This window comes from Callorhinus ursinus, unplaced genomic scaffold (genome assembly GCF_003265705.2).
Source record: "Callorhinus ursinus isolate GAN/ISIS: 27379988/994484 unplaced genomic scaffold, GSC_fseal_2.0 scaffold1, whole genome shotgun sequence".
Classification (NCBI taxonomy): domain Eukaryota; kingdom Metazoa; phylum Chordata; class Mammalia; order Carnivora; family Otariidae; genus Callorhinus; species Callorhinus ursinus.
In genome coordinates this window covers 563180-581641 of record NW_027397063.1, presented here as the reverse complement: position 1 = coordinate 581641, position 18462 = coordinate 563180, and the positions used below count along the sequence as shown (strand labels likewise).

General features: G+C 38.0%; 1 protein-coding gene across 7 annotated transcripts in view; it reads left to right on the top strand.

Annotated features, from left to right (window-relative positions):
* TTC3 (tetratricopeptide repeat domain 3) overlaps positions 1-18462 on the top strand; it is a 115620-nt gene that overhangs the window by 74720 nt on the left and 22438 nt on the right. For 6 of the 7 annotated variants that reach the window (XM_073890321.1, XM_073890405.1, XM_073890473.1 and 3 more), the window contains 6 exons: positions 620-676; positions 1412-1485; positions 2963-3127; positions 8465-9524; positions 10703-10768; positions 10920-11069. In XM_073890321.1, the coding sequence (XP_073746422.1) occupies positions 620-676; positions 1412-1485; positions 2963-3127; positions 8465-9524; positions 10703-10768; positions 10920-11069 (1572 nt within the window). The remainder of the gene's footprint in view (positions 1-619; positions 677-1411; positions 1486-2962; positions 3128-8464; positions 9525-10702; positions 10769-10919; positions 11070-18462) is intronic. The other variant, XM_073890345.1, reaches the window with a different exon arrangement.

The following is an 18462-nucleotide window of genomic DNA, read 5'->3' as shown; positions in this document are numbered from 1 at the left end:
GCTCTGTAAGGAGAATAGACTTTGTTTTGAATGGCTCCAAACTGAGTTTAAGTTAAAATAATCCCAGAGTTTTTCTTAGTAGGTTGTGGCAGTTTTCAGACAGAAAGATGCTTATTTACTGATTTTTAGGATCAGGTCACCTGTACTTGAAATTTTGTCTTAATCTGCTGTTAAATACTGCCCAGCTAAGTATGGAAACACAGATAACACACCCGTGGGAAGTTAAATGTCTTTTAAGTTCACTGTGACCCCAGAGTTTGGCCAGGTGTAGAGTGTCTAGTTTAGCTTAGTAAAAGGAATGTCATTAGAACGCTAGTAGCATATAACTGGAATTACTCTAAAAGACTGATTAATTGCTTGAAATAACATAAACCTTCTTACAAATAAGTTTAAAATGTTGGAGCAATTTTAGTTATAACAGTCAAAATTGAGCTTTCTCTTATGTTCTATTATAAATCATAACACTAGGGCTAACATACTAAATGTTATATTTGTTGAGCATTTTTGTTGTTTTTGTTACATATATTCAACTTATGGCTAAAACCAGTATGATATTTTTATTTTGAGCTTCATAATTTTTATTTGAGTTTTCATTGTTTTTTCCCCTCCATTTTTCCAGTTTAATTCTGCTAAGATAAAAAATAAAGGCAAGAAAAAGAAGCCAAAAGATTCAAAGGTATATTTTCTGTATCAATTCTTGTATAAAGTAATTGAATATATAAATTAGAATTAACCAATTTTGGGGGATATTTAGAAGCATTTTGTAGAGAAAGACTTTTTTTGTTTTAAGATTTAATCTAAAATTTGCTCCAGTCCAGTGAGATAAATAGGGTCCTGTTTATCTTACGGTGGGTTCTCCTTGGCTGTCAGATATGTGGGGGCTCAGGGGGGCAGGAGTTGAGACGGGGAACAAATATTAGGGGAGGATGAGAGCAGCTGTTTGTAAGTTCCACTAAAACTTGTCTTTTTATCTTTGACATTTAAAATTTTTTTGGAGGGCGCCTGGGTGGCTCAGTTGGTTAATCGACTGCCTTCGGCTCAGGTCATGATCCTGGAGTCCCGGGATCGAGTCCCGCATCGGGCTCCCTGCTCAGCAGGGAGTCTGCTTCTCCCTCTGACCCTCCCCCCCTCTCATGTGCTCGCTCTCTCTCTCTCACTGTCTCTCAAATAAATAAATAAAATCTTTAAAATTTTTTTGGAGCACTGAAAGCTACCTAAATGTTAATTTGGGCATATTTATGGCTGTTGAAACTTTTATTACTATGTGTTCCTATACATAAGAAAAATTTAGGTAAGTCATATATTGGCAGTTTGCATGCGTATTTATATAAGTGTTCATCACTTTTAATGCTAATTTTTTTCAGAATTTTAAGGTGGAAAATCATTTTCATTTTTCTGTCTTTTAAACTAGCCTATGTTAGTGGGGTCTGGAACAGCTTCAGTAACAACAAATAATGAGACTGTCACTTCAGGTGAAGACCATAAGTAAGTACAATTAAAATTTTTTGCTTCATTTTAACTCAAGTGTATTAACTCAGCAAGTGGTGTTAATTTAACATAAATTAAACTTGTGTTTTATTTCCCTAACTTCACTGTCTAAAGATGTGCATCTGTTATGACAACCTGGTGTGATCCATCTTGGTTGAATTTATAGCATGGTTTGTCTGCATTAAGAATTCATACAAACTACATTAAAATCACTGGGCTAATGACATTTATTAGATCAGTTTGGGAGCTTACTAAGTGCAAGATATTGTGGGAAAATCCTAGAAAATCGTCCTTAAAATGTTCAGTGAAAAGAGTGTCCTATTGATAATCGCTAGAATTTTTGCTATAGTAGGATTGAGGAAGACGTTTTGGAAGCTGTATATGATGTTGTGTTTTTTGTTTTTTGTTTTTTTTTTTAAGATTTTATTTATTCATTTGAGACAGAGAGCACAAGCAGGGGGAGAGGCAAAGGGAGAGGGAGAAGCAAACTCTCTGCTGAGCAGGGAGCCTGACACAGGACTCGATCCCAGGACCCTGGGATCATGACCCGAGCCAAAGGCAGATGCTTAACCATCTGAGCCACCCAGGCGCCCCTGATGTTGCGGTTTAACCTTAGATATGAGCAATTTTCAGTTGTGTCTGGTTGTTGAAACTGAGTTTTCAGGAAACAAATAGACATAAGAAGAAATAAAAGTAGTGAGTAGCAGTGACCTTTTTATGTCATATTCCTTTATGGACTAGAAACCTACAATTTTTTTTTTCACATTTCTTAAAGGAGTTGTCATAACAGCTGCTTTCCTGCAGTCATTTTCGTGGATTCTTTAAGTGGAGGAATTATTTTAAGTTAAAATAGTAATAGCCTATACTTAGATAACACTTATGTACCAGGTGCTATTCCATTAGCTTTACATATATAAACTCATTGAATCCACTCTTCCACCCTAAGAGGTAAGTACTGTTATTATGTCCATTTTACAGATAAGGACGCTACTCATGCACAGTATCGTTGAATGGTATAGTTGAGTGATGCGCCCAAGAACCTGAAGCTTGTAAATAGCAGAGCCAAGGAATATAACCCAGGAATCTGGTTTTAGAACTCACACTGAAACTACCACATCTTTTTACAAATGCTAGAATCTTATATTTTAGAAAAAAAAAATCTTTTTATAATAAAATCCTGCATTTTTCTCTTTAACAAGTTACAATTAATGTAACATTGAAACTTTTAAAACCAGGAGTTTCAGAAAATTTGCTCTTGGGACCAAGGGTAGGTACTTAATTAAAAGTGCTTACTCAGTGGTCAGGCAAAGATATATAATTGTGGAAGGGTAACTTTTCTACATTTAATTCTCTGGTAGTGGTTTTTTGCATTGTAAAGCTGAGTAATATGTTACTATCTTTACATTTATTTTAATTTAAATATTCTCTGGGTCACCTCACAAGTTTATGATTTACAAAATTTTTTTTTTATCAGCAGATGCAATTCAAATTCTGCAGGCCCATTTGTGGTACCTGACCACCTTCGGCAAGATGTAGAAGAATTTGAAGCTATCTATGAGCAGCACAATAGTGAATATGTTGTCCGTAATAAGAAGCTGTGGGACATTAACCCAAAACAAAAATGTTCAACTCTGTATGAGTAAGTAGTTTAACATGTCTACAAGTATTATTTTATACTGATGCTGCCAGTTAAAGATCTCAAATTGTTTGTGTCGATTGTGCTTATTAAAGGAATCATTTATTAGCTCACAAACCTGGGGAAGAAAAGTATTTTTACAGCTTTTGTCGGGTATTACACAGAGTTAACTGAGTATTTTTAACTATTAAATTTAGACTCCTAATGATTTATGATGATTATTGGTTTTGTCAGTTTGAACTGCTTAATATAGATATTTTCTATTTCTAAAACTGACCTGGTATATGCTGATAGGGCCCATAAAGTTTCCAGCCATAATCTTTTTTTTTTAAAGATATATTTATTGGAGTGAGAGAGAGAAAGAGACATACACAGATGTGCGTGGGTAGGGGGAGGGGCTGAGGGAGAGAATCTTCAAGCTGAGCGTGGAACTGGACGCCGGGCTCAGTCTTATGACCCGTGAGATCATGACCTGAGCCGAAACCAACAGTTGGACACCTAACTGACTGAGCTGTCCAGGTGCCCCCCGCCCAGCCATAATCTTTTATCATGAATTCCAAGGCATACCGTACTCTTTCTTATCCTTAGTTTTGGTTTCCCAGGTTTCACTTACCCGCCGTCAATCATGATCTGGAAGCCAGTGGTCCTCCTTCTGACTTATTGTCAAAAGGTCATTAGTAGCCTAACATTACATCACAGTGCCTACGCCACTCACCTCACTTCATCTCATCATGTAGGCATTTTATCATCTCCCATCATCACAAGAAGGGCAAATGCAGTGCAATAAGATATTTTGAGAGAGAGACCACATTCACATGACTTTCATTGCAGTATACTGTAACTGTTCTATTTTATTATGAGTTACTGCTGTTAATTTCTTATTGCACCTAATTTATAACTTAAACTTTATCAAAGGTATGTGTGCGTAGGAACAAAACAGTATATATAGGGTTCCGTACTATCTGTGGTTTCAGGCATCCCTGGCGGTCTTGGAACATATCTCTCATGGATAAGGGTGGAGTTACACATTTGACAAAGAGTAGTTATTGATTATTTGATGATTATTTGATCTTACTCTTCCTTTGTTGATGGATGCGGATGTTTAGCATCTCATAAATCCAGTGACAAGTTAATAAGTTGGAGTGGGGTGGATAAAATAATGGAGTAAAGAGTTCAGGAAAATCTAGGAAGCAGTTAACCGTTTTGAGCTTGGTATTATTAAGGTATTGCTATCTTCCTTAAGAAAAATTGAGGGATAAGACCTGCAGTAAAAAATTAATTTAAAAGCTAACTATTCTCCCAGAAAACCTGTCACTCATCCATAATTTAGTCATTCCTTCTGTTTTCCCCAGTTGCATTATTCCTATTCAGTCTAGTTATGCTCATAGGTCCCTCTTCATGGTTTTTCTTTAGAGTTGAAATGCTGAGCAAATCATATTTCCAGAGAACTTTCCTGGATGACCATATGGAAACAGCTATAAAACTACACTAGTATTTCGTAAAATATGGTAGGCTTTGCTTCAGGCATCCAAAACTGAAGCTGAACTGTGTTGTTTTGAGGACCTTGCTTCTTAAAGAATTTATTACTATTATAAGTGGGAGGAAATTAAACAACTTCATGAGGAAAAAAAATAGGCTGAGTTGTATTTTGAGATAGAACTTAAAGTCATGAAGTTGCAGGAAGTTACACCTCAGAAACAGTTGTTTCTTTGAATTTTCAAAAGTAGACGTGATGATGGGCTTAAGAATGATTTCTTTTAGGGGCTCCTGGCTGGTTCAATCAGAGGAGCATGTGACTCTTGATCTCAGGGTTGTGAGTTCAAGCCCCATACTGGGTGTAGAAATTACTTAAATGAATAAATAAACAAAAACTCTGAAAAGAAAAAAAAAAGATTTATTTTAGTGGCCAGTGGATAAAAGAAAGAAAAATGAAACCACTCAATTTTCTTTATGACAAGAGTATAGAGTAGAAAAATTATTAGACAAGGAATCAAGAATATTGGGATAACTGCTATTAACTTTATCTTAAGTATTTCACCATGAAGTAGGTGATTAGACTGATTGGAGTTTAATTGACCTAATGCCCTTCTAGTTCTAATATTTTATGATTTTAGATATTTGAAGCAAATTAAATTTCAGTGGGTAGTATTCTGCATTTAGCTTTTCCTAACACCTCATTAGTGGTGTTAATTAGTCGGCCAGCATTTATTAACCACTTGTGGTTAAGCCCTGTGGAAGATTGCAGAAAAAGTAGAAGATGCAGTCCTTTCATGCAGCTTGGAGAGCTAAATTGATCATTGGTCGGGTCACCGTGTATTGCAGATAAAATTACTCTGAAATAAGAATCATGAGCTTGTACGAAACAGTGATTTTTTCAAAGGACCAGAGCTATAATACTAGGGTGGGGATGCCTTCTGAAATGTTTTCTCCATCCTTATCCCTTGCCACTGTGCCAGCAGTGACATGTAATGGTACTATGGTTGGGATGACCAACCATGACCATTTCAGACACTAATAGTCATCATCCAATTATGAAAATATATGTACATATATACATAACATAAGAACTATTACTATCTCTGATATAATTAGCTTTTTTTCTTTTTTTTTTTTAACTCCTGTCATGTGCAGTGTGCCTCATTTTTGCCTCTGGTCCTGAAGTGCAGAGTCTGAGACTTTGAACGAGAGCAGGCAATGATGAGAGAGGAGATGCATCTTGTGTAACTTGGCAGAAGCTGAGTCAGCCTCACCATTTCAGTTGTTGTCTAGCATCTTTCATTAGAGCTTTGACCTCTTTCATTCATGTCTGCTAAATAGCCACATCAGTACCACTGTTGAGTGTGCATTGATGGATGGATTCTAACCCCTGTAAAACACTGGATTATTAAGAAATCATATTTATGCTATTTTGGATCCACTGTTTATCTTACAGAGATGATTTTTCAAGGCTAGAAAAGATGTATAAATAGAGTTAAAGTTCATTTTGTGTTGCATTTCAAATAATAGTGACTATAAAAATTTTATTCACAGTATGGTTATAATACTATTTCTCTTTGGGCTAGGGACCTGTGTTAAATTTTGTTCTGCTTCGGTGTTTGAAAAATTCATTGCTACTTAGCCAGTGGAAAAAATGTGGAGGCTCTAATTTTTTGAAAAAAAAATTTCTGATTGTAAAAGTAATAATATAAATTACTATGGAATTTTTTTAAATAAAGGAAAAATAAAAATTATGAGTAATTCTATCACCCAGATATAACCACAGTTGATTTTTGGTGTATATCCTTTCAGGCTTTTAAAATGTAGATAGATGTGTAAAACACAGGTTTTAAAATTTATAAACTGATTTTACTATACACTCAGCTTTGTCATAACCTTTTTTCACTCAAAATGCATAGTGAGCATTTTTTCATATCCTGACTCTTCTTCAAGAACATGACTTTTATTAGTTGCTTGGTAATCATCACAGATCTGCACTGTCATTTACATTGCTAGCTATTGAAAAGCTTATTGCTGGGGCCCCTGGGTGGCTCAGTCGGTTAAGCGTCTGCCTTCGGCTCAGGTCATGATCCCAGCATCCTGGGATCGAGCCCTGCTAAGCAGGGAGCCCTCTTCTCCCTCTCCCTCTGCCTGCCGCTCTGCCTACTTGTGCTCTCTCTCTCTCTCTGTCAAATAAATTTAAAAAAAAATTAAAAACAAAGAAAAAAAGAAAAGTTCATTGCTGAATTAGAGTGGTTTCCTTAAAGGTGGACTCTGTTTTTTAGTTATCCCATTTTGGATTTAAGTGTTTTAATCCAGGTGGGAAAGCTTTGTTTTTCAATGATTCTCTTTAGTATTCATCATGGAGAGCAAAAAGTAAATACACATACACCATTCATGAATTATTCTCCTGTTGCTTAATGGCAGCTAAATATCAAATGGAAGGGTATCTCTCTTCAGAGAGATGGTAGAGCCAAAGTTACGCGAATCAGCCAAAATCCTCAACAAGAGTTACTGTTTCTGAGACTACAGTGATTTCTTTTTACCTTACTCTCCTTCAAACCCTTCTGCTTTTAGAGATTTCTCATTAAAAACGAAGCTTGAGGGGCACCTGCGTGGCTCAGTTGGTTAAGCAGCCAACTCTTAATTTTGGCTTAGGTCATGATCTCAGAGTCCTGAGATTGAGCCTCGTAACCTCGGAGAGTCTCCTTGAAGACTTCTCTCCCTCTCCCTCTGATCCCTCCCCTCGAGTGCACTCTTGCCATGTGCGTGTGCTCTCTCTCTCTTTTTAAAATAAATAAAATCTTAAAAAAATAAAAATGAAGTTTGATGGGAATCTTAAAGTGAAAACAAATCTAACCTGTTACCTTGCAAAAACAATATGTATTGGGGAGTTTCAATTATAGAGATTATTCTAAGGGGAAAGTAGTCATCGAAAAACACTAAGTATTTAGAGCAGCATTGCTGACGAAAAGTAGTGGCATTTCGTCTTCAGCCTTCAGAGTATCAGTTACTTTGAATAGAGGTTAATCATTTGCAAAAATAGTCCTATGCCTTTATCTGTAGCAGCATCTGTACATAAAGAGGTTTCTTTTGCTTCAAAAAAGTGTTGTTTTTACCTTCTCCTAAATAAGTTGTCTTTCTGGTTAGTGTTAATTTACTAAGAAAGTCCCTTTAGAGATTTTTGCTCTTGAAAAAGCAAATCTTTTTGGTGGTGTGTGTTACGTGTCTTTCTTGCTAGTTAATGCCACTGTTACAGACTGTATACCAAATTCAAATAGAAGAGTAAGGCTCTTTGAGGCTGACACAAGAATGGGAAAAAAAATAGCCCCAGAACTGGAGGGAGCCCCAATCCAGAATTGGAAGTAGATTAAGGGATCGCCCCATTACTGTGTGTCTGATCCTGTACTGTATTGGTTTATTGGTGAGATGGGATTAATTTCAGTACCTCTAAATCACTGCCTATTCTTAAACAGAAAAATGTTAAGATTACTAGATACAAATTCCATAGGATTTTAGTGAAATTTGATTTCTTCTCATTTGACATTCTTGTTACTGATATTCTTGTATAATAAATTTTCTTTTCATTACTTTTAAAATAGATTATGTAATTATATAATTGAAATTTATAAAATAACTTTTTAAGGATTGTTTTCCAAGGGGTAAACAAAATTTTGCTTTTAGAGTATCATTCATTGCAATTAGCTTTTGTCAGATTTAATATGAATATAATATGTTGGGGAGCTGTTGAGATCAGTTGGAATTGAAATGGTATTTTGCTTTGGAAGAACTTTGGGGAATATATTTTTTTCAAATGAACATGTATACTTCCTTATAACATGTAAACATAATTTTTTTTCCAAGTTATTTCTCTCAGTTGTTGGAGGAGCATGGTCCATTGGACATGAGTAATAAAATGTTCTCTGAAGAATATGAATTCTTCCCAGAAGAAACTCGACAGATACTAGAAAAAGCCGGAGGTTTGAAATCTTTTCTCCTGGGATGTCCTCGTTTTGTTGTGATTGACAACTGTATTGCATTGAAGAAAGTTGCATTGCGGCTCAAGAAGAAGAGAAAGAAGAAAAACATTAAGACAAAAGTGGAAGAAATTTCAAAAACAGGGGAGTATTTACGAGTTAAACTACCACTGAATCCATCCGCTAGGGAATTTAAACCAGATGTAAAATCCAAACCAGTGTCTGATTTATCTTCAGCAGCAGCTTCTGAGGATGTGAAGCCCAAACCTATAGCTGCGAATTCTCCCAGACCAACCTGTGAGGCTGTGAAGCCGAAACCAGTGTCTGATAATTCTTCTAGATCAGTTTCTGAGGATGAGAAGCCCAAAGAGGTCTCTTCTGATCCTCCCAAACCAGTATCCGAGGATGAAGGTCACAAGGGAGGATCCTCTAATTCTCCCAAACCAGCTTCTGAGGATGTGAAACCAACCTACTGGACTCAGCCCCATTTGGTCACAGGATACCGTACATACCTCCCCTTTCGGGGCTTTGACATTACCCAGACATCACCAACGTATATAAATGTGTTACCGAGTGTGCCCCAGTACACTAACATTTACACACCTCTGGCCGTTTCTTCTGAGATTCAGCTGCAAAGATCAGTTCCAGTGGTGCCATCTTTTATAGCCAGTGACGGACCAGATGAAAGTGCTGTGTGTTTTGAGGGTCATCATTTGAATGCTGAGGATGCCCCTGGTAACCAGATTGCCCCGAAAACACAGATCCTTCAGGACTCTCTGGAAGTATCAGTAAAGACACAGTGCAGCACAGATGGTGCTGGTACAGCCCTTAGTGAGTCTAACAGATATGATGGTCACTGTGGAAATTCTGCCAGCAAGTGGGAAGTAAATCCAGAAAATACCGATGAAGTAACAAATACTCCACATACACAAGTGGTTGCCATACAGGTAAGACTTAAATAGAAAAAAGTCATCTTAATACTGAAGTTAAATTTTCCTTCTCATCTTTCATTGCCATTATATTTACAAAAATTCTTTTCAATAATTGACTTTATAATGGTTATGAAATCTCTTGCCTGGAAATGTTTTTAAAAATATGAACCCTTTTGTAGGGCATGATAGGTAATCCAGAAAGAATTTTTGGGTCTAGTAAATAATACACTTCTTCCCTAACCAAGTTTTCTACCAGTTGAGAAATAAGATAGAGGAATCAGCAGATGGAGCCAAAACATCACCTTAACAATTAATAATGGCGCCATAAGGATGATGTGGTTTGTTTCTGTAGCACTTGGATGTTCTAGTATTGAAGCCCAACACTGAAGCACCCAGTTACAGTAGTGCCGGACCCAGGAAGCCTCCCATCTTGGGGTGCTTGCCCCACAAGTGTTACTTCATGGAGAATGAAAGGAAAAGTGCTTTTTGCACAGGCAGCCCAAAAAAGCAGAGTCTGGGCTTTATGTGTGACCAGTTTCTCCTACCAAAATAGGGGAGGAATGGGAGAGTTAAAAACAAAACAAAATAACAGGTGGAGAGAAATGAGAGGTGCGAATAAAAGTTCCTAACAAGCATAGAATAAATTGACGTTCTCCCATAGTTCACTCTATAGGGTTTGAATTCATTAACTCCTTGTTGGATTATCCCCCTCCTCATTATATTTTCTGTTTCCTAAGAAAGCTTTGAAAGAACATTTTAAGGGGCACCTGGGTGGCTCAGTCGGTTAAGCATCTGCTTTCGGCTCAGGTCATGATCCCAGGGTCCTGGGATGGAGCCCTGTGTCGGGCTCCCTGCTCGGCAGGGAGTCTACTTCTCCCTGTGCTCCTCCCCCTGCTCGTGCTCTCTCACTTGTGCTCTCTCTCTCTCTCTCGCACTCTCTCTCACTGTCTCTCTCAAATAAAATCTTAAAAAAAGAACTTAAGAGTAATGAACCAAAATCATTTTTATTTTTACTAATTCTATATGATAGCTCTTTCATAATACAAGTATTTGTAGAAAGCATACAACATTATTAAAATTGTCAAAAAAAAAACCTTGAAAAAATTGTGGGCATGCCTTAAAATGTCATTACATGATGGATTTATTTTACTAGAGCAATTGAGATAAATTTAAGTGTTTGTTTTGCCCCAAAGGTGTCTTGGAATATAAGACATCAAGAAGTCAATACTGAGCCATATGATCCTTTTGAGGCACAACAGGTAAGTCAGAATGAATTATCATGATGTTTCCCTTGTAAATTTTCATCTGCCTTTTATTCTCCTCTGTTTATTTTAAGAGACTATTCAGAACAAGACCAGAAATAGGCGTTTTAAACTATTTTTAATAGATAATTTTGTAATTTACCTTTAGGGAGATATTTTACAGATTGAGAAGGAGTACCAGGTTTTACAAGAGCAGCTTAAGGAGGCATGCGAAAATTATGAGCAGAGAAAACTCGAGGGCTCAGAAGAGACCAGGGACCTGGAAGAAAAGTTGAAAAGGAACTTAGAAGAAAACAAGGTAATCCTCTCTGAAACTTCGCTGTACTAGCATGTGGCATGATCAGGAGCATTGTTGGCTGAACAAAGGATTTTTTTCTTAATGCCTATTTAAATTTCTCTATGACATATTAAAGTGGCAGTGTTTTTGCAGTGTTTTAGAACCTCTACATGTTGCCATTTAAGAAAAGGGCTGTGAATCTGGGTTTTCATTTATTTTTAGTTCAGTTTATTTCATTAACTAAACCTGTTTTCTGGTGACTAAATTTTTGCATTAATCCTTGTTTATATTGAGAGGCAGTATAGCATTAGTAGTCCATAGTGTGAGTCTTGGGGTCAGACCAACTAGGTTCAGATGTAAGCTGAGTCCCATACTAGTTCTCATCTGGGACAAGTTAGCTAACTTCTTTGTGCTTTAGTTTCTTATTTGGAAAATTTGGGTGATAATAGCTCCCATTTCTTGGGATTAGATTAATACTCGTAAAGTACTTAAAACTGCCTGGTGCATAATAGGGGCTCTGTAAGTATTGCCTGCCACTGTTACTACTATTCCTACTACTGTCTTCATCTTACTGTTAAGGAAGTATAAGAATAACACATGGAGCTTTAGGCATATTAGATCTGTAAAATCACTTAGACCATCTTGTTTGAGTCTGTTGATCTTGAGTTCCATTAGCTAAGATGGATTACAGTTACATGTAACTGGCTATTGGAGTAATACTAATTAGTGGCAAGGCCAGATTGAATTGGTAGGGAAATGGAATTATAGATGTAAGGGAATCATAGTGTGTTTCTTTTTTAAAACCGAGGCCTTCTGTACAGATGTAACAAAGGGATGTTAGTTAATTTAAGGAAGGATTTACACTTACTCTGGTAAGCATTGTCTAACATACAGGATTGTTGATTCACTGTCTTGTATACCTGAAACTAATACAACATTGCATGTCAACTACACTTAAGTTAAAAACGAAAAAAAGAAGAATTTGTTCCAGAAGTCTGGATCAGTAGCTGGGGTACCATATTAAATAGAAGAAAATTTGCTTAGGTTGGACCTTCATCAGGAAATTCATTTACTGAGATTTAAGTACACCTGGCAGAAAAGGGTCAGTTTGTAAAGGTAACTGTTATTACATTTCTATTATAATAGTTATAGCATTCCTGTTATAATTGTTTTCACTTGGGATAAAACTGGGGAGATTTGAAGGATGAGAGGAATTAGAAGGAACCAGACTTTCTGGTCAGTTGCCTGGTTGAATGAGATCTTCCTAATTGGGAGAGGAGAAAATGAGCAAAAATAAAACTCTGCACAGGGACTCATAGAACACTAATTTGAATAAGCTGCCTGGAGGGCTTAACAAAATAAAATATTTTTATAAACTTTCTATTGCCTCAGTAAATTCAGTTTTACTAAACCCGTATAAGAATGCCTATGGCTGCCCAATTAAGTGAGGAGAACAGATTTTCAGACTGCCACTGAAGGTGGGCATCTGATGAGTGAGGTTTCCCTCTCTCTGGCAGAGGCTTGTCCAACTTTATAAACTGCTGGTCTGACTGGGTCCTGTATTTGTGCAGTTTATCAAGACATCTTTGTACACTTGATCAAGAAATTCGCCGTTAATCAGGCGCCCAGGGAGGGGGGCTGCTAGGGAGCCACAGCTCTGACTGGGACTGGCCTTCTGATGCAGTTTTTTTTTTTACCTTCACTGAGGCTCTGGGTCTGCTTTTAGGTTGTTGTTCTTAAGAGTGTAGTCAGTTTGTTTTTTAAAATAGCCATTATTTAGTGCCCAAATTTCAGACCTGTTGGGTTGTTAGACTTCCCATATAAATTCTGACCCATTTCCTATCACGATAAGTTGCTCATCTGAGTTTTTAGGTGGTTGTCCACACAGGAGCAGATGAGATGTAGCTGTGGCCATTTCTTTTTAATCATGAGTATGTTCATAATTAGCTTGTGGAGGAATCTTATAAACATAAAAAGAAATTTTTGCCTTTTATTGATCTTTCCCTGGTCTTTGACTCTCTAGTCCCTGAGGTTACCAGCTAATACTTTTACTTGAAAATAGCTTGATACTACATAATGAATGTATTAGATGCAATACCCTTTCATACTGTAGAGAAGAGATAGGCAAGCCCAGGCCTCGGTCAGGCTGCCTAGGTTGAACTACAGCACTACCATCCAGTACCTTTGTGACCTTAGTTTACTCAATCTCTTCTACCCTCAGTTTCCTCATTAGTAATAAAATCTCTACTTCATAGGTTTGTGAGGCCTCACAGCGATGGTTGGACAAGGGTGGGTGGGGTTGTCCAAAGATACTAAGTATAGTAGAAGGAAGAATTGTCCCACTTAAAATGACACTCATACCCCTCCTGAGAAAAAGTGTTTACAAAGCAGTTAAAGAGTGCTTAGCACATAAAAGCATCAATAAAAATCTGAGCTAGCTATTTTATATAGCTAATGGGGTTTCATTATTATGAGCTAGGAATGGCCTTAATAGACAAATAGGCCAGTTATCTATTCTGTCAGAGGAGAATACCTGTCTAAAGCCAGAGTGTCCTGTTGTTTTTAATGTACCTCCAATTTGTAACTGGTAGGTTGTAACTGATCGCAGTATTGCTCAAGGGCGTATGTTCTTTTTAGTTTATTAAGATAAAATTTACCATTTTAACCATTACAAAGTCTGTAATTCAGTGGTTTTCAGTAGACTCACAATGTTGTATGACCATTACCACTGCCTTGTTCCAGAACCATTTCATAGCACAAAAAAGAAACCCTGTACCCGTTAAGCAATCACTTCTCATCTCTCCTAGGACATATGTTCTCAAGGTGCTTTAATGAGATTTTCTTATAGCTGAGGTGGGTATTTAAGTTGACTTTGACTCCTAAAACACAGTCAAAATAATTTTGGCCTAGAATAATTTATGGAGAAGAATTTTGGAACTTTGTCCTATTTTTATATTAAAACAGAATCTTGGGCCCTGCCTGCCAAAAATTTCTCAGCCCACATCTGTGTAGCGGTGGGGTTTTCCTATTCAGTCACAATCTTTGCCAAGTCCAGCCATTTTTAATCTAACATTTATGGAGCTCATTATGCGTCATACTCAATTGTAAATTTTTTACATGAATTGTTTAATATCAAACAATCATAGTATACTAATGCTATAGTATAGTACACGAGTATTGTCTCCATTTTACTTTTAAGGAAATGAAGGCAGGAGCAGCTAATGCAACTTGCTCGAAGTCATACCAGTACTAAGTGGCAGAACAGTTAATGAGTGTCAGGCTCTAGATCCCTTGCTTTTGTCCTCCCTTAAGAGAATGTCAGTTCCACAACCAGTTGAAAAATATTTCTCAGCACTTCATGAGGAGGATAGGGGTATCAGTTAATTGCTGTCATATAATAATGCTGAGTAACAACCACCTATAAAACCTCAGTGACATAGAACAGTAAACATCAAGTTTGTGAGTCTGTGGGTTAGTTTATCCCAGTTGGGCTTGGCTGGACTGTTTCACCTTTGGGTCAGCTGGGGCTCTGTTCTTGGCTGTGCTTGCTCACATATGTGGGATCACCATATTCTGTGTCCACCTACATCAGAGGACATTAGGCCTGCACATTCTGTGAAGATTGTTGCTTGATTTCTTGCTAGTATGTTGTTGATATTATCCATTATTTCATTGGACAAAATTTATTGGATGTTCCCCTATAAAGAAGACATACAAATGGCCAACAGACACATGAAAAAATGCTCAACATCACTCGGCATCAGGGAAGTACAAATCAAAACCACAGTGAGATACCACCTCACACCAGTCAGAATGGCTAAAATTAACAACTCAGAAAACTGAGGTTGGCAAGGATTCATAAAAAGGGAAACCCTCTTACACTGTTGGTGGGAATGCAATCTGGTGAAGCCACTTTGGAAAAACGGTATGGAGGTTCTTCAGAAAGTTAAAAATGGAGCTACCCTACTACCCAGCAATTGCACTACTAGGTATTTATCCAAAGGATACAAATGTAGTAATTCGAAGGGGTACATGCACTCCAGTATTTATAGCAGCAATATCCACAATAGCCAAACAATGGAAAGAGCCTAGATGTCCATTGACGAATGGATAAAGAAGATGGGGTGTGTGTGTGTGTTTGTGTGTGTGTGTTTGTGTGTAATGGAATATTCCTCAGCCATTAAAAAGAAAGAAATCTTGCCATTTGCAACAACATGGATAGAGCTAGAGGGTATTATGCTAAGTGAAATAAGTCAGTCAGAGAAAGACAAATACCATATGATCTCATATGTGGACCTTAACAAAACAGATGAACAAAGGGGAAGGGAAGGAAAAATAAATTAAATCAGAGAGGGAGACAAACCATAAGAGACTTTTAACTATAGAGGACAAACTGAGGGTTGCTGGAGGGGAGGTGGGGGGGATGGGGTAACTGGGTGATGGGCATTAAGGAGGGCACATTGATGGAATGAGCAGTGGGTGTTGTATGCAACTGATGAATCACTAAATTCTACCTCTGAAACTAATAATGCAGTATATGTTAACTAAATTGAATTTAAATAAAGAATTTAAAAAAAAAAGAATAAGCCAAGCTCTGTGCTGGTCTTCTGGGACTTTATGCAGCATCCTCTTTATGAGATCCTAAGAAGTCATTTCTCTCTGCTTTCACTACCTGGGCTTCTTTGTGCAGCAGATTTGTTTTTATTTTGTGGATATAGCTCACTGTATTTCCTCTGACTTTGTTTACCAGAAAAGTTTTAAGCTATTTCTAAAGAATGGTTAGGGCCTTATGCCACTCATTTTTTTTTAAAGATCTTTATTTATTTATTTTAAAGAGAGGGAGAGTGCATGCACACAGGCAAGTGGTGGAGAGGGCAGGGGGAAGGGAAAGAGAATCTTCAGCAGACTCCGCACTTAGCACGGAGCCGGACGCGGGGCTCAGTCCCACAAACCCAAGATAATGACCTGAGCTGAAACCAAGAGTCAGCCACCCATCCAACTGAGCCATCCAGGCTCCCCATGCCATTCATTTTTATGTTGCTCTCACTTCTAGTTCTATATTACCATTTTTATCTTTTTATTCTGTTTTCTTTACCTACTTCACAATCTTTCTATTTTGTTTTTTTTTTAAAGATTTTATTTATTTGAGAGAGAGAGATCACCAGCAGCGGGGAGGGGTAGAGGGAGAAGCAGACTGCCTGCTGAGCAGGGAGCCTGACACAGGGCTCCATCCCAGGACCCTGGGATCATGACCTGAGCTAAAGGCAGATGCTTAACCAACTAAGCCACCCAGGTGCCCCTCTTTTGTCTTTTTAAACTATATGTATATTATAGATACATATAATACACGCATATATACAGTAAAGGGTACCTCAGTTGTTTATTTTGGAACACAGTTGAGGTTTAAGAAAAAGAGGTATGGAAACCGAATGTTTTCTAATTAAGAAAAAAAGCCATCAGAAACTCTTTATGTCAATAAGCTGTGCATATAGAAGATAGAGTTGTGTATAGTTTGTTTTTTCTTTTATTCTAGTGTTTCAAAGAAAAGGATTCAGATCCTTCTCTTTCATGTAGTCAGAGACAGGAGCTGACAGCTGACCTAGTTAGCATTGTGAGGCAGCTGTGTCATTAAAGGGTGGTTAGTTCAAACAGCAGATGAACTTATGTAGCATCTTCTGTGGCTGAGCTGTGTGTGTGTAATACTTTGTGCCTTTTGATACTGAACTCCTTTTGGTATTTGTTGCCAAGTAGGTTCTTACGGCCCAGTATAACCTTGTGGTTACACATCATCTCCTGGCCAAGGGGCTAAATCTGAGGTGAAATCATTGGCTCAGAATGGAAGCACAGGATAGGTGAGCTACAAGGTTGGCTTGGTTACCAGCAGCAGGGCTTGCATATGGACGTTGGTCATGGTAGTAGAAGTGAACCAGGTGCAATACAGGATTTTGTAAGTAGAGTAGACATGGTGGTCACCTCAGTGACAGTAATGATTCAGTAATTCACGGTGTAGCAGCAAGGAATATGTGAGTAAAACTGTCCCCATGCTAGAGGGAATGTCATTGAAACGTCATTGAACTTCTGCCTAAAAACAGTTGGCCTATGCATCTCAAAGCCAATGAAATCAACCCTACCCCTGTGGTAGGACTTGGAAGTCTTTAAGGACCTGGACTGTTAGCAAATCTGTCACCCAGGAACATCACAAACCTTGGTGTCTAAAGCTTAAGAGGGAGAAATGTCCTTCTTCTAAGTAGGTGTTGTCTTTGACTGGAAGACCATCACTTCCCACAGAGTCTGTGTAGGTTGGCTTCAGGTACACCATCCTCTTTGAGGGAAGAGGCCCCCAGTTTCTGTTTCTGAACCTATACCCTCAGTAACCTGGTCACATTCTCAGCAGTTGTTGATATTATTAGAATTTCAAACTGGAAAATATTACAATTTAAACTTGTTTCTTGTAAATATTGCTCTATTCCCTGATTCACATATTATTAGAAATGACATTCTACTTACAAATGACGTGTATTTACAAGCGTGTGCCCCACCTATACCTCTGCCAGCACTGAATGGATGACACTTTGAAAAATGACATAAAACTTTGAGAGAATGTATAGGTTCAGAAGAAGTTTCGGAAAGCAGCACCTTCATAAGAAAGCTAACAAGGAAGGCTGGGTCTCATGTGGTGTTTTACGTAATCATCTGGGGAAGGGTAACTACCCCTGCTTCAGAATACAGGTTTTCACTTCTGTTTGTCACACTGCCTGAAATTCTGGTGAGTATCTCGACCCAAAGGCCCCTGGGGCCAGGCCAGAAACACCACATTTATATTCTAAAAAGCAAACAACTATTGGACTTGCCAAATGTATGCAGACTATCTCTAGATTAGAGAATCACTCTGGCTGAAGAGTGAAGTGTGAACACTTCTAGGCAAGCTGAGGGGGTTCTTCAGAATCCCTTAGTGCAGTCAGGTGCTCTGAATGCTGAGAGACATGAAGGAGAGGAGAAATGTTTAAAGCATACGTTTGGAAGGCGGGCATGCCCTGGGTCGGGGTGTTTAAATGAGGGGTCAGGTGAAGCTTGAGGGTGTTGCAGGAGAAGGATCCTTGGAGGACGAAATGAATGCCAAAAAGAAGAGGGAAGCTACTGCAGACAGACATGAATCTTTTCAAGCAGGTTTCAGAGGAAATTCTGAACTTTCCTCTTTGCCTTCCCTTGCACCACATCTCTTTCCCCAGCACCCAGGGTAAGACTGTGTCTTATACAGTCAGATAGACTCTTCATGTTCTGGGGACTTGCCCTGTTAACTCTGTAACCCTCCTTGTGTCCGGTTTACCATTGTAACCAGGAGCTTCCTGGAAGGAACTGGTGGACGTTTAACAGACATTTCTAACACGGCTTTTCATGGGGAAATGCATTCTAA